We start from the raw sequence: 14,735 nt of genomic DNA, 5'->3' as shown, positions 1-14,735 counted from the left end.
AAGCGACTACATGAACATTTTTATTCCTCTCAATTGGACAATTATTTTGCATATTTTACCACTTGATGCAGCTGGAAACTTGAGAAACTTTTATTATTTTATATTGCCATGAGATCATGCACTTTGACAAACAGTACAGTTGTCTTAACACATTTGCTCTTTTATAGATGTTTGAGGTACAGAAATTTTCCCATTTTTAATACACGCAGGTAATTTCGCAAAATATGCTTCCAACCCTCTTAACAGAAGAGTAAAAAAATTCGTTTTGGTCAAGTAAGTACATTTTGGAAAATACACCTCCCAATCTGAGATTGAAAGTTTAAAATAAATGTGTGATATATGTTGACTTAGAGCAGCGCGCTATTGAGTTCTTGCAAAAACCACTTAAAATGTGGGTTGCTCAGCAAGATGAAAAATATTAGGAGAGACAGAAAAGCAAGCCAGTGTATCAGGCAAGGGACTAGATTAGAAGACATAATTGTGACAGAAATAAAATGAATACAGATGGGATGTGTAGCCAGGTAAAAGAATGATAATGTACCAAGGAATTCCTGCCTTCGTCGCAAGGGATAAGGAAAGACCAGAAGTATGGCATTGCAAAAAAAGTGGGAGAATATTGGACTTGTGTGGCTGAAGATTAACGCATGGGGATGTGTAGAAGCAGCCTTTATGTGTTAGTGGATGATGATGATGATGATGATGATGATGATGATGGTAACTACATTTTTTGTGTGCTCTTACCGGTTTTAGTGTTTCTGGTAGACTGAAGACTCCTCAGTTTAACACTACACCACAATCTTTTTCAATGTCATTAAGTTTTTTCCTCCTTTTCAAATATATCAATGAAATGCGCTCACCAGATATATTCTTAATCATAAGCAATGATATTGTGAAGATCGTTTGGATTATTTCAACTGCATTTTGAAATTAACTTATTAACAGTAATGATTTTATAGTTTGTAATAAATGCTGCTTGATTGGTTAAGAAGATAGGATGTAGTCCAGTAACCTTCACATGAAAAGGGGTACCTAAGCTGCATCAATTGGTGGTTGTATGCTTCATTTTTTTCCCTTGTGTGGGATGTGACACACACACGTTTTTGAACTCGGCAGCACCTGGATTGCTTTTGAATATGTCAAAAACTGCTACATTTTTGCAGTTTTTTCAGTTTTTCCAGTCATTGTTACCATGGAGGAGCACATTTTCAATGAAGTCCATTCTATACATTTTAAAACTAGATTGAATTTGCTGCAATGGGCTCAGAAGACCTAATAGTTTCTGAGATACCACTTTTTAATTTTTGGCAAATTTTCTAAACTTGAAAATTCTAAGTTAATTCTCATGTATCATCATATGCAACTGTCTTTATATATTCAATGACCTGTCTGAAACGATTCAGTTAAGAAAATATTTATTCAGTTTAATGTTTTGAAGGGGGAGGATATTACATAGTGAGAGATAGGAACCTAATAAAATTTCTGTGAACCTAATACCTTATGTGAGTTGATAAAAAAAAAAGTAGAAGCAGAAATGAGATCATCATGAATTATTTGAGGTGAAGCTGATACAAAGAAGCTGTGCAATTGGTATTTGAAGCACTGTCCACTCCGTAAAACCATGTGTTATTGTCCTGAAGCAATGGAGCTGTAGGAGAGAAAGGGGCCAACTGCCATATGGCCAGAGATATTGGGAAGAAAGCAGTGTTGGAGGTTATAGGGGAAAACTTCCAAAATGTCAAATTCAAGTGTCAAACCAAAGTTCCCTCTTTCTTCTGCTGCTCATACTATTACTATTGGCAACTGGCAAGTATTATCAACTCACTCACACTGTTTCACAGGATATGTGTTTTGAAAAAATCATATGCAGAATTAAAGAACTTCTTCACGTATGAGCTTTAACCATTCACGGCATCTCTTCTCACTCGAGGAAATGAGGAAGGGCAATAAGTTTTTGTTTTGTGCAGCATTCCAACCTATCAGTATTGATGAGTCTCAAGGAAAAACTAAATTTGTTGTTGTAGGTGGTGGTCATCTCCCTCACAAAGTTGTGTGGTGCAAGCACTTCTCATTTGAGTTGTTAGCTGCCTGATATGTACAATACCTCGAGGCATGATATGGTCAGAATGTGGCTATAGTGTTGATGGTTATCCAACATGGCCTGACCACAGCAGTACAGAGAGCTCAGAATGTAATTGCCGAACTCGGGCAAATTCTCCTCCTGATGTGGTATTTGAAGAAATAACTACTTCCAATGTTTCTCAAGAAATTTTTTTATCCAATGATAAAAACAAATTAAGATTCATACAGCTGCTGAAGGTGAAATTTGAAGCCAAACACTTTGAGGTTTATCAGGCCAAAGATGATGATGCTGATATGCTTATCATTACTACAGCGATCAGAAAGGCCTCTGATTTTCAGGTCGTGATTATTGCAGAGGAGGATGCAGATTTGTTAGTCATCTTCACTGGTCCCAGGGGTCCCACAAGGGCTGCCTTATATCTTCAAAAGTGTGGAAGAGGCAAAACAACAGGTGTCTTCCACTCAACTACTTCAATATTCGCAGACAGTCACATCATCACTTCCACTTATGCCGTAAGTGGCTGTGATTCTGCCTCATGCTTCTTTGGCCAGGGGAAACTGAAGTTGCTTCAGATACTACAGAAGCGTGTAGACCTTAAAGAGACAGCTGCAGTTTTTCCTAATCCAGTTGTGATGCATGCCAAAGTAGCTGTAGCCAGAGAGAAAATCCTTATTGAGCTGTATGGTGGTGAAAGGTTCAGTCAAACCCCCAATGAGCAGCACTGCCTGCTCTTCACAAGGGCTGCAGCCAAAACCAATTTCAACCTGGCCAGACTTTCTCCCATGCAAGATGCTTCAAAGCAGCAGGTACATTTGTTTTGCGTATACTACCAGGTGCAGAAGCAGCAGCAACTGGATTACAAAAAGAATCTGCTGGAATGGGGAAGGGTTGCTTCAGTCCAAGACCTTACCCCAAAGACGATGTTGAGGGAAGTAGCCCCTCTCAAACCTGCTAAACATAATTTCTTGCAGCTGGAAGAAGGGATGTGGAAATGCTAGCAGCTGCAGGAAAGCAGGTTTGAAGTATTCAGTTGTCTGCAGAACCTGCAATGACCAGTCCTGCGAAAACCTGCCTGAAATTGCGGTAGATGTTGATTTCGACACCCACGATTTGGACAAGCTTGATGATGACACGGATAGGCTGCTCGAACAAATCGAGAAACAATATCAGGTATACTTACACTCATATTGTTGTTGAAAGTTACCATCATTTCTGTTAATTAATACTTACCCAGATATTATTGATACCATTATTTCTTACAATGAATACTTACCAACATGTTGCTTCATTTATACTAGGACTTTTTGACAAGGTTTTACCTTGGGGTAATTAACAAATAAATATTTATTTTCCACTTCAGGGTGTCCAGGATGATGAAAATGGTACTGAAGGAAGCAGATTGATGGATCTGGTTGGACCTGGTCCTTTAAAGAGGAGGAAACACTTTTAATTTCCATGTACACTATTATTCACTTAATTTACACTTTTTGTATACACTTGATGTAAACATTTGTTAAATAAATTTTTTATATACTTTTTTCATCAAATTCAGTCTCCTTGTTGTGAACAGTGACCTCTCACCAAATATCCCATCTTCCCCCCCCTCCCTCCCCCCCCTCCCCCCCCCCCCCCCCCCCCCCCCCACCCCACCCACCCACCCACCTCAACCACCCTTCAGAATCTCCCATTGAACAAATGTGTACTTCACTTATCATTTCAGAGTTGTTGAAAATGCAAAGACTATGATTAAACATGAAAATTAGCTTCAAATTTTCGGGTTTCGAGAATTTGCCTAACTTTGAAAAGCTATATCTTAGAAACTATTTGGTCTTCAGAGCCCATTTTTATCTCAAATTGTAGAAAATTCAATCTAGTTTAAAAATGTATAGGATGGTCTTTTGTCAAAAACATGCTACGCCATGGTCAGAATGGGGGAGGAAAAAAAAAAAAATAAAAGTGAAATCGTAGCAGTATTTGGGATATTCTAAAGTGATCTGGGGACTCCAGAGATCGTAAAGGTGGATTTTGCATCTCGGGCACATTCTGTACAAGAAAGAAAAAAGAAACCTACTACCGTCACTGAAAGAAAGTGGTATGTCAGCTGTTTTTAGATACATGAAGAGGATTTGAGAGTGATTTGGGGAGGGGGGGAGGGGGGGGGGGGGAAGGATGGGAAGAGGCAACCACTTGTCTGGAGCTGACTGATGCATGCTCAAATTGTAACTGCTCAGAAAATTGCATATTATGTCCTCAAAGACATTTTCCTCTTATGGAATCAGTGAAGAGAAGTTTGATATTGTGGATGGCTGGAAATCACAAAAAAAGATAAAAAACGTCAATGCTTCACTCGCCTTTGCAACTAAGCAAGTCAGCTATTGCTGAATATTGTACCTGCATCTGACATTCAATTTAGTATGATAAAACAATTACTTTGACCAAAGCAACTTCTATTTGGGAGTCCATTGTTAGAGAGTACGTAGAAATACAGATGGTGGAAAATGGGATGAAGTCTGATAGCGGCTACCAGTTGGATAATGTGTGGAACCGTATCTGTCTCATTCGCTGTAATAGAAGACAATAGAGTATGCCAATGGCTGCACTGAACTGCAACCCTGAGAACAACTGAGTTCCACAATTCCACTAGAGAGGGCACTGCCCACCAGGTAGTGTGATCAGTGTGTCACCACAATCTCAATGCATGCGTGGAATAGTCACAGTTCACTAATAAACTGCGGGATAGAGGATATCTTTGTCAGTCTTCGATAGTTACCCTGATGATGATTGACAGATGCCCATTCAAAATGTTGTGTAGTGTAGTTAAGATGGCTGGCTGAATTTCCTTTGAACACCCAGTTTGCTGGGAAAATTTATAAATTTACACACTGTGTGTTCCTACACCACCCGTCAATCAGCTGCAGACATGTGGAGGCCATGCCTCAGTGTTTTTCCCCTTCTTCCTAGTATTTCCATGGATATAATATTTGCATCATATCTTACATTGTGAGCACATTGAATGCCATGATGAATCTTTGAAAAGGGACACATCTAGTTACTATCTCAATAATGATCTATTCACACAGCTCGTTTATTTCTAAATGATATGCTCTTTTTTTATGGACAAGAAATCTGAAGATAAAAATAAACTAGAATAACCTTCCATTTGAGACAAAACTCTAATGGCATTGGAACACACAACAGGAAATATTCAGCATTTATGAAAAATGTGAAGAGCTTCTCTTTAGTTTACTGTGAATAAGTATTTAATTTAAAGTCATTAAAACACTATAATAATAATATTAATAATGCTCTGTCCCTTAATTTATACTAGCTCCCAAAAATTTACCTATTTTCTTCTTTCTCTTTATCTGACTGTAAATCTATTCATTCTGTTGCAGATGTTGGAGTTCCTTTGTTCTTGGCCTGTGACATTTCGTGGAGCATTGGTGCTTTTGTTAACATGGAGTGGAATCTTACATGTTGTAACAAACATCCAACTGGTAAAGTTCACGGCTTGACCAGATGTCCATCTCAGGTGAATGTCAATCATTTGAAATCCTTGTCACACACAATGCAGACTCAGGACAGGTAAATACCTATACAAATTAATTTCGAAACTTGCACGTATCAGAAAGCTTCTTGACAAATTGTCTGTTTCAGTGAAAAACTGGTAGCTATCAGCCCAAATGTGTCTGTGTGCAAAGAGGTGTCAGAGTGCCTCAGCAGCTGGTTTAACTACTTACAGGTGTGTTGTGTGCTGCTATTGTATGTATACCATGAAGATTTTATTTAAAATTATTTTACATAGACTTTTATATGGGGCAAATTGTTAATCATATATTAGGCTGCTATACCATAATGTACATGTTCCACCAACCATATCATTTGGAGGTAAAATTTTTGTATCATTATTGGATAGTCAATTTTAAATTTTTATTCTGCTTTATTAGTTTTGTGGGAATACCATTTTGTCAAATTACAGCTACAATGTCCTAATCATTAAATTTTTAATCATTTAATTACTGCATTGACAAAACAAGATTTTTAATTGTGCATCAGTGCTCATGATTTTAAAAGCCACGAATGTTAATTGCAGCTAAATTCACTAAGTCTGATAAGACAATTCTCAGTAATAATTGAAGTTCATATGTCATTCAATGTTGGGGGTAAATAAGAATGAGATGCTATTCCTAGTAGCCTAATAAAACAGAGCCCTCATACTGGTACTTAAACTTAGGAAAATCATTTGTGTTACAGTTTAGTATTTTTGTGGACTATCATCGGTTTTCTTTTATTGCTTGTTTCTTTGGATAGCAAGAATAGCTGAAATTAGAAGGGCAGGGTGAAAATTTCTCAAATTGGTACTGAAGTATAGTGCCTTTTTCATAGATAGAAATTGTACTGATTTTTTTTTTACATAATAGACTTTTGAGTCAGTGCATGTCGTCCCTTACTTTTTCAGCACAATACTAACAAATGGTTGCTGATCTCTCTTTATTGGACTCCAAACAATTTCTTGTCTCATATTTCTTTAGAAGGATGGTGGGTAGGACAAAGAGGATGCTAAATCTGGTAAATAGAATAGATAATCCCACAAATCATGTTTCATATCCTTCATTTTTTTCCTAGTACTAAAGCAGTTTTAGGGACAGGTGATTTTCCCTGATGAAAGTCTTCTTTCTTCCCTTCCAGATATCTTTACATTTATTTCTACATTCCCTTGCTCCTGAAGATCTGTGCAGTATTTCCTGTTTATTGTTTTACCCATTACAGGGGAATTGGTAAGAAGAATTTCTGTTGCATCACGGAAAACACCTCCCTGGAACATGAAATATACTTCATCTTTTTTTGTGCACATTCCACCTATTACTTTGATTACAGTTCTGTTTCACTCAGGAAGCAGTGGACCCATCCCTCACCCACAGTAACAGGCTATCCAAACCAGTTGGATACTTTTTAAAATGATCCAGACATTCCTTAAAAATTTGTCTTTAGATTTGATTTTGGTCATTGTTCAACAAAGGTGGCACTTGTTTCTGTAATGTGATGTGTGCAGTACTCTTTATGTGATATACCTAAGGTGACATCTAGTTCATACACATATTATCATCTATTGTCCAATTTCACATTGTACCCATATTCAAGGTTTTCAGTTCTGGTACCAGTTTTGGAACTTTTTTGGCATGCATTGCTCTCAAGGGTAGTAGGGCCATGACTAAATTTTGCTGTCTGCTGTGAAATAACTGAAAATGAAGAAGCAGATTTGTAGATCACCTGACTTTCATCAGCTTCAGATATGGACAATAAACCATCCAAAACAAAGAATTTTATGGTGGTATATTATTCCAGTTTACCACTTTCAGCAGAACATACACATCAAAAAAATATTTTAAGAAGCTGTATAAACAGTGTTTTATTCAAGTTACTTTGGTATTTGGACTGCATTAATGCAAAACCTTTACCAGCATAACTTTAGTATCTGCACAGGCGTGACAATGCCATTTCACTGCACAGGCAATGCAGATTATTCACGGGCTGATGGTAGCTCGACACTAGCTGGAGAACAGAACCCTTTGAGAGGGAAATGAATCTGCTGTGTGAGATGATCCATGGGAAGCAGAACATCTGAACCCACATGGAGATGAGGACAAGAACAACTCAGCACATGGTCAGCACGGATGGCTAACGGCTAAGAACTTAGCACAACAGATGGTACGATATGCGAGGTGAGGTCCGCAAAGGTCAAACCCTGAGTAGGCATTGGCCCGCCCAGCCTACTGCCGCCTGCAGGTAAACACCTCCGCCACTGGGTCTGCCTATACCATGCGTCACAGGCACACTCTGACAGGTTTCTGTATTATTTCGCTGCACTACTCACTCTCATCTGCGTCCATTGTGATGTCTGCTGGTGGAGATACTAAATCTCTCCTCCCTGAAAAAGCTATATAGGGTCAAAAATAATCATGCTTGGGCCATGACCTCTGGCACAGAACTGGAGAGGCCTCTGGAGAACCTGATGATGGACCAACTGCCAGAGGAGCAACGCCAATGCTGATGACTCTGCCAGAAGCGCATGGAAGCTGTGGCAATTGGGGTCTACCAGCAGCAGTGGAGGTCATGCCGTGTCCATGGGTCAGGATGTGGGGAGTAGGAGGTGGCGGAGGATGAGGATGAGAAGGGTGGATCAAAATCCATGGGCTCCACACTGGCAGGTGCAGGGTGTGGACTTCAGTGGGGGTCGCTGCTGCAAGAAATGGGAGGACTGCGGAGTGCAGGTAGGGAATGGTAACAGGGCAGCATGCTGCTGCAAGTGGGAACCTTCACCCGGAAAAACGTCATGACTCAACCTGCCATCCAACAGATCATGGGGGTGATATCCCAGTGGTAAATCAGCTACACCTTACCAGCATCCACCGCAAATGACTGCCGATCCTTGTGGCCCACTAGGACACCCAGCAGCCACTCCAGTGGACAGCCAAAGGACTTGGCCCAAATGGCGAGGAAAATGCGGCAGTTCGCAGTAGCCCATGGGATGCGACTCAGGGTGCAACAAATCCAAGATACTCCAAGGCTTGCACTAATCCAAACTTTCTGTAAGACTGAATGTACTGTCAAGCTTTGCCTGGTGTGTAGCCAAATAGTTGAACAATGCATCGTCACAGGAAGTGGCTAACATGAACTTTTTCATTTGAGTCTTAAATGTACGCATCAAGTGCTCGACGTATAGGTTAGAAGCCAGGCGAAATGGGGTAGTAATCGGATGCTGGATACCATTGCCAGTGCAGAAGTCATCAAACTTCTGTGACACAAATTGCCAGCCGTTTTCGGGTATCAGGGTCCTGGGGATGCCTCAATGCAAAAATGTCTTACAACAAGTGAACTGTGGCAGTCAACAACTTAGAGGATAGCTTGGTTATGTATGTGAAGCTGGACAATACAACAACCACCAACAATCACGTGCTGCCCAAAAAGGAGTGCCAAACCTAATGAGCACCCTGTTCCAAGGATGCTCCATGGCCAACCAAGGAGAGAATTTGCGTGGTCATGTAGCCTGGTTCTGAAAATAAGCTCCGCAAGATCGCGGTGCCATTGCCTTCAGACAAGTCATACCCCAGCGTGATGCATGCAGCAACTGAGTATGCAAGGTCACAATGCAGGTTGAATGATCACATGATAGTGTTGCACCTCCGTGGCAAGCATGAGAACCACCATGAAAATGTTGAGCCGATCACATAGAAGGAAAAACAAAAGCCATACACAAAAGAGATGTGCTCCGGCCAATCCAACTGAACCACAAAAATAATTTTCCAGAAAGCAGGTCAACAGCCATGGCGATCGTGACTTTTCATGCCATCAATGGAACGTCCAGTAGGGTTTGTTGCAAGGCATCTTCCAGCACAAACACAAGATGTCATCAAGGTAACTGATGGTCCGTGACCCAGATGTCATCAAGGTAACTGATGCTACAGTGCTCCAAATACCATTGTTAAATTCCCAGCACAGACAAGATTCCAGAAAGCAAGTGATTAAACAGGTAAAGCCCAAAGGGGGCATTGAGAACCAGGAAGATTTGAGAAACTACGTCCAACATCAACTGCAGGTAAGTATTGCACAGGTCAAGCTGAGGAAAATACTGGCCTCTGACAATATCGCCAATAACTCTGCCTGGCATGGAATGGGATATGAATCTGTGATATATTGCGCATTGACTGTCCATTTGAAATCACCACGAAGGCACTTATCACCATCTGGCTTCTGCATCACCACCAAAGTGGTAGCCCACTCACTCAATGAAATAGGAGAAATGACACTCTGATCCTGCTGACACTGCAACTCAGTCTTTACTTTGTCACGCATGGTTAAGGGAATGGGGTGGGGATGACAAAATTTGGTTGCTGCCAAAGGCTTAAGAAACATGGCCTCTAAATTTTCTGTGCAGCCCAAGGTGTTCTCAAACAGCTGGCCATAGGACTGCAGTAATGAGTCCATATCGTGAAAAGGAATGGATTGAGACACTAAATACTCTTTAACAATCTGAACAGAAAATGCTTTTGCCTTCAGGGGCTCAGCATTTATTTGGTGGCCTCGGGGTTCCTGAGCTGGGGACTGGTATGCGCCGCCAGTCCTCTGTCACCGTTAGCTCTGGATATGCTTCAGCAACCACCATGCAGTGCAGCAGTGGAACGTTGTGTGTCTCAGGAAATGGGGATCTTGGCTTGACTGCCTGGATCGTGAGGACAGAATAAACCTCTATGAAAAACCTGTCAATCTCAGGGTGTGCTGCACACTGATGGAATGTATGACTGTTGAGGTGGTACAGTCATTAGCGGGCAACCTCTCGGTAACCTGTCGCACATCAATTGTATAAGGCTTACTCAGGGACATGGGGCTCTGTCTGAGTGAACCCCTCTTTCCCTAGCTGCTCATGGGACCAAAATGGATCCTCTGAAATTTTTGTTACCCCCTTCCAGTGGAAAGAGTGGGCCGCTGGAAGATACCAACACCCTGTCTAACAAGATGGCTCATGTAGCCAGTTCTTCTGATTCAGTCAGTAGTAACAGACTGCATGCTGTTTCTCAGACTGTGTTTCTTATAGTTAAAATAAAAAGAGGGTAATTTTGAAAAAGTTTCATCATTTTACATACAAAAGGCTTAGAAGGCATTGCTGGCACCTTAGAATCTGTTAAGCACTTGTGCAGTGGGACCCTGTTGGTTGAAACATCTAACTCCCAGCAAGTCAAGAACCTTCAGAATGCTTAAGGGAGTATGCGATAGACACTGAACTGCACAACACCTTGAACCACAGCAAAGGTGTTGTGACTTGCAGGGATCTAGTTGACATTACCCGAGAAGAACTGAAAGCCGAATGGTCACGGGAAGCCATTGTTGATAAGCAACACATTATGAAATGGGTGGATGGTGATCTTGTACAATCAGACTCTTTTATCCTCACTTTTAACAGCACCAAACTACCAGAGTATGAGAAAGCAGGTTTCCTATGCCTAAGTGTACGACCTTATTACCCAAATCCAATGCGGTGTTTTAAATGCCATCACTCTTAGCTGTAAAGGAGAAGCCAATTACAAGGAAATGGGGTAAAGCCCCCCATGACGGAGTTGGTTGCTCCTCTCCTCCAAAGTGTGTCAGCTGCTCTGGGGGTCACCCTGTGTGGAGCAGGGACTGCAGGGTTTCCCTTAAGGAATAGAAGATCCAGGAGATCAAAACCCTTATGGCGAAGCTATACAAGTCCATGCAGCCCCCCCCCCCCCCCCAACCCCTTGAACTTCAGAAAAGGCTGTTGCTGTCTGATAAATTTGCACAGGAGAATGGTGTTCCTCAGGGCAGTGTTTTAAGTGTTACCCCCTTTGCCATAGCCATAAACAGTATCACATCTATGTTAAGGAGTCCTGTACAGTGCTACTTATTTGTGGACTATTTTGCTATTTTCTGTTGCTCCTACAGTGTTGCAACAGTGAGCCGTCAGTCACAACCTACGATGCAGAGGTTAGAGGAGCGGGCTGCAAAGACGGGTTTTCAGTTTTCTGCAGATAAGTGTGTGTGTGTTCATTTTAATCATTCCAGTCATCTTTTTAATTTACCTGCTTTGCATATGAGGGGCACTATCCTACATTTTAGAGACTCCGTGAGGTTTCTGGGCTTCATTTTTGACTCAAAATTGTCATGGTCGCCACACCTGAGAGATCTGAAAGCCAGAACACTGAAGGAACTGAGTATCATCAAGTACCTTAGCCACAGGTCTTGGGGGAGGGGGGGGGGGGGCAGACAGGGCACATCTTCTTCAGTTTTATTGGGCTTTCATGCGTTCGTGGCTGGACTATGGGTGCATGGAAACGCAAAGAAAACAGGTACAGAGACTGTTTAATATTGTGAGACGCAAAGGACAATGGGCTAAATATCGTGAGGCCCTTGTCAGTTACAATCTTGCAATAAGACAAGCAAAGGAGGCATCCTGGAAGGCATTCTGTGAGAAAGTGGAAGGCACAGCTGCACAAACCAGACTTCACAAGATTCTCACTAGAGTACCAATTAATCCAGGAGGTACGTTGAGGAAAGAGGATGGGGAATATACAAAGACAGCACATGATATGCTGGAATTGCTCCTCAAAACTCACTTTCCTCAATATGCTCTGTCGGATAACACAGACCAGCATGTGACCCCAGAGAGACAACGGTTCTCAGACACTCAAAGAGAGGACTGGGAATCTGCTAAGGAGTGTGTGAACTTCAACAAAATCCAGTGGGCGGTGGGAACATTCCAGCTGTTCAAGTCACCTGGCGCAGGTGGAATTTTTCCAGCTCTCCTGCAACAGGCAGGAGGAAAGCTTATAAGAACCTTATGCAGGCTACTTAGGGTTAGCTTAGCAGTAGGAATCATTCCCAATGTTTGGAGGGCAGTGAAGATTGTCTTCATTCCAAAGCCAGGGAGAATTGATCATACCAAGGCCATGGATATGAGACCAATCAGTCTGTCCTCATTCATTCTCAAAACATTGGAAAAACTGGTTAATGTATACATTGGGGAGAGGAGGCTATGTAGGGTCCCTCTACACCTGAACCAACACGCATACCAACCAGGTAAATCATGTGAGACAGCGCTCCACCAACGCGTTGGGAAGGTGGAAAAAGCACTTCACTTCCAAGAAATAGCCCTCTGCATCTTCCTGGATATCGAGGGGGCCCTTTAGTAACACGACCTTCGATTCAATGGTAAGGGCAGCAGATGTACATGACCTGGGGTCCACTATATGTAGGTGGACCAGAGCCATGCTTAGTGGAAGGAAGGTAGAGGCTACCATGATGAATGAAAAGACGACTAGAGGCTGCCCACAAGGAGGAGTTTTGCCTCCTCTATTGTGGAATTTAGTGGTGAACAAACTCATTGATGAACTAAATTCCAGACAATGCTTCTGCCAAGGATATGCAGATGACCTTGTCATATTAATACTTGGCAAATTCACTCACACAGTCAGGAATATGGCACACGGAGGGTTGGACATTGTGAAAAAATGGTGCATTAAACAGGATCTGAGAGTTAATCCTAAGAAGACTGTTGTGGTGCCATTTATGAACAGACATATTCAGCATGCAAGTTGGAATCTAAAGCTCGTTGATGAAACTCTACCTGTGAAGGGGACAGTGAAATATCTAGGGGTAACCTTGGATGAGAAGCTAACTTGGACCCCTCATATTAAGAGTATCTTCTCCAAGGCAAAAAGCACTTTAGTGAGTACTAGGCGGGCTTGTGGCAAAAACTGGGGCCTAAGCCCCAGGGGTATGCACTGGATATACACCACAGTGGTTGGACCTAGGATTTCCTATTGGGCCGTAGTGTGGTGGAAGGAGGTAGAACAGCGGGTTGCTGCTAAAGAGCTTGTGAAGGTGCAGAGATTGGCCTGCTTAGCCATAATGGGCGGAATTAGCAGCACACCAACCGCTGGAATGGAAACCATGCTGGATATACCTCCACTTCACCTTTGGGTTAAGATGGAGGCAGCAGTTGGGGCATAAAGACTTAAAACTGGCCAAAACTGGGTCTCATTTGGATACCCAGGATCACGCACTAACATAGTGAGGTATGGCTGGGGAAATGCCAGCTGACTATATAATAACTCCGAACTGCTTCGACAAGCCTTACAACATAATAATTGGAAGTAGGGAGTAGTGGGAGAAAACAGTTCGACACCGATGGGTCGAAAACAGATCAAGGTGTTGGGGCAGGGTTGTACGGGGTTCAGCCAAGACTGGAGAGCAGTATCTCTCTAGGGAAACTGGCCTCTGTATTCCAAGCCGAAATTACTGCAATCAGGGCATGTGTGGAGGAGAATATGAGTAGTGCTACAATGACCGTAGCATCTACATCTATTCAGACAGCCAGGCAGCCCTGAAATCATTGGCAGCTCCTGCAACAAGATCTAAAGTTGTTGCAGATTGCCACAGGGCTCTGGTGGAGCTAGGGTGAAGCAATAGGGTGTACCTAGTGTGGGTCCCTGGCCATTCAGGGATCTGTGACAATGAACAAGCCGATAGATTGGCTAGGATGGGGGCAACAACTCCATTTATTGGACCGGAACCTGTCTTGACTACCACCAAGGCTATGAACAAATTAGAACTACGGAACTGGCTTAGGAAACAGCATGTAGGATATTGGACCAAGGTCCATAAACAAAAACATGGTAAGGTAATGATGCCCAAGCCATGTTTTAAAAGAAGCTCTGTAATCCTGGGATTGAACAGGAAAGAGATCAAACTCATGACTGGACTGATGACCGGCCATGGGAATTTCGAAAAACACCTACACACAGTGGGTATAATGGAAGAGGACCCTAAATGTAGGATCTGTGATGAGGGTGAAGAAACTGCATCACACCTAATCTTTGAATGCATAGCACTGGAGAGTAAAAGATACAGAATCTTGGGGACAACTAGACCTGAAGAAATTGTGTCTAACAAAAAACTGGTAGAGGGACTCCTTGCACTATTTAAGGGCACTGCTTGGCTTTACTAGATGTGCAGGGAGCGATACCGCACAATAAACCTAGTTTCAGTGTGGGCAGTGGAGGGTTAGACCTAAGCTGTTTTAGCTCTCCTGTTAGAATCTAATCAATCAATGGGTGTATGGTGTATGGGTCAGCGAGGT

At 42.2% G+C, this 14,735-nt stretch overlaps 1 protein-coding gene across 3 annotated transcripts in view; it reads left to right on the top strand.

Annotated features, from left to right (window-relative positions):
• Positions 1-14,735, top strand: part of LOC124795017 — a 237,859-nt gene that overhangs the window by 24,571 nt on the left and 198,553 nt on the right. For all 3 annotated transcript variants that reach the window (XR_007016637.1, XM_047258782.1, XM_047258781.1), the window contains 2 exons: positions 5,476-5,665; positions 5,738-5,822. Coding sequence is in view for 2 of the 3 variants with exons in the window: in XM_047258781.1 (XP_047114737.1) it covers positions 5,476-5,665; positions 5,738-5,822 (275 nt within the window). In the remaining variant the exon portion in view is untranslated. The remainder of the gene's footprint in view (positions 1-5,475; positions 5,666-5,737; positions 5,823-14,735) is intronic.

The sequence above is a fragment of the Schistocerca piceifrons genome, chromosome 4, assembly GCF_021461385.2.
Source record: "Schistocerca piceifrons isolate TAMUIC-IGC-003096 chromosome 4, iqSchPice1.1, whole genome shotgun sequence".
NCBI lineage: Eukaryota > Metazoa > Arthropoda > Insecta > Orthoptera > Acrididae > Schistocerca > Schistocerca piceifrons.
Note: the sequence above shows the minus strand (reverse complement) of the source record. Positions and strands in the feature narration are given on the sequence as shown.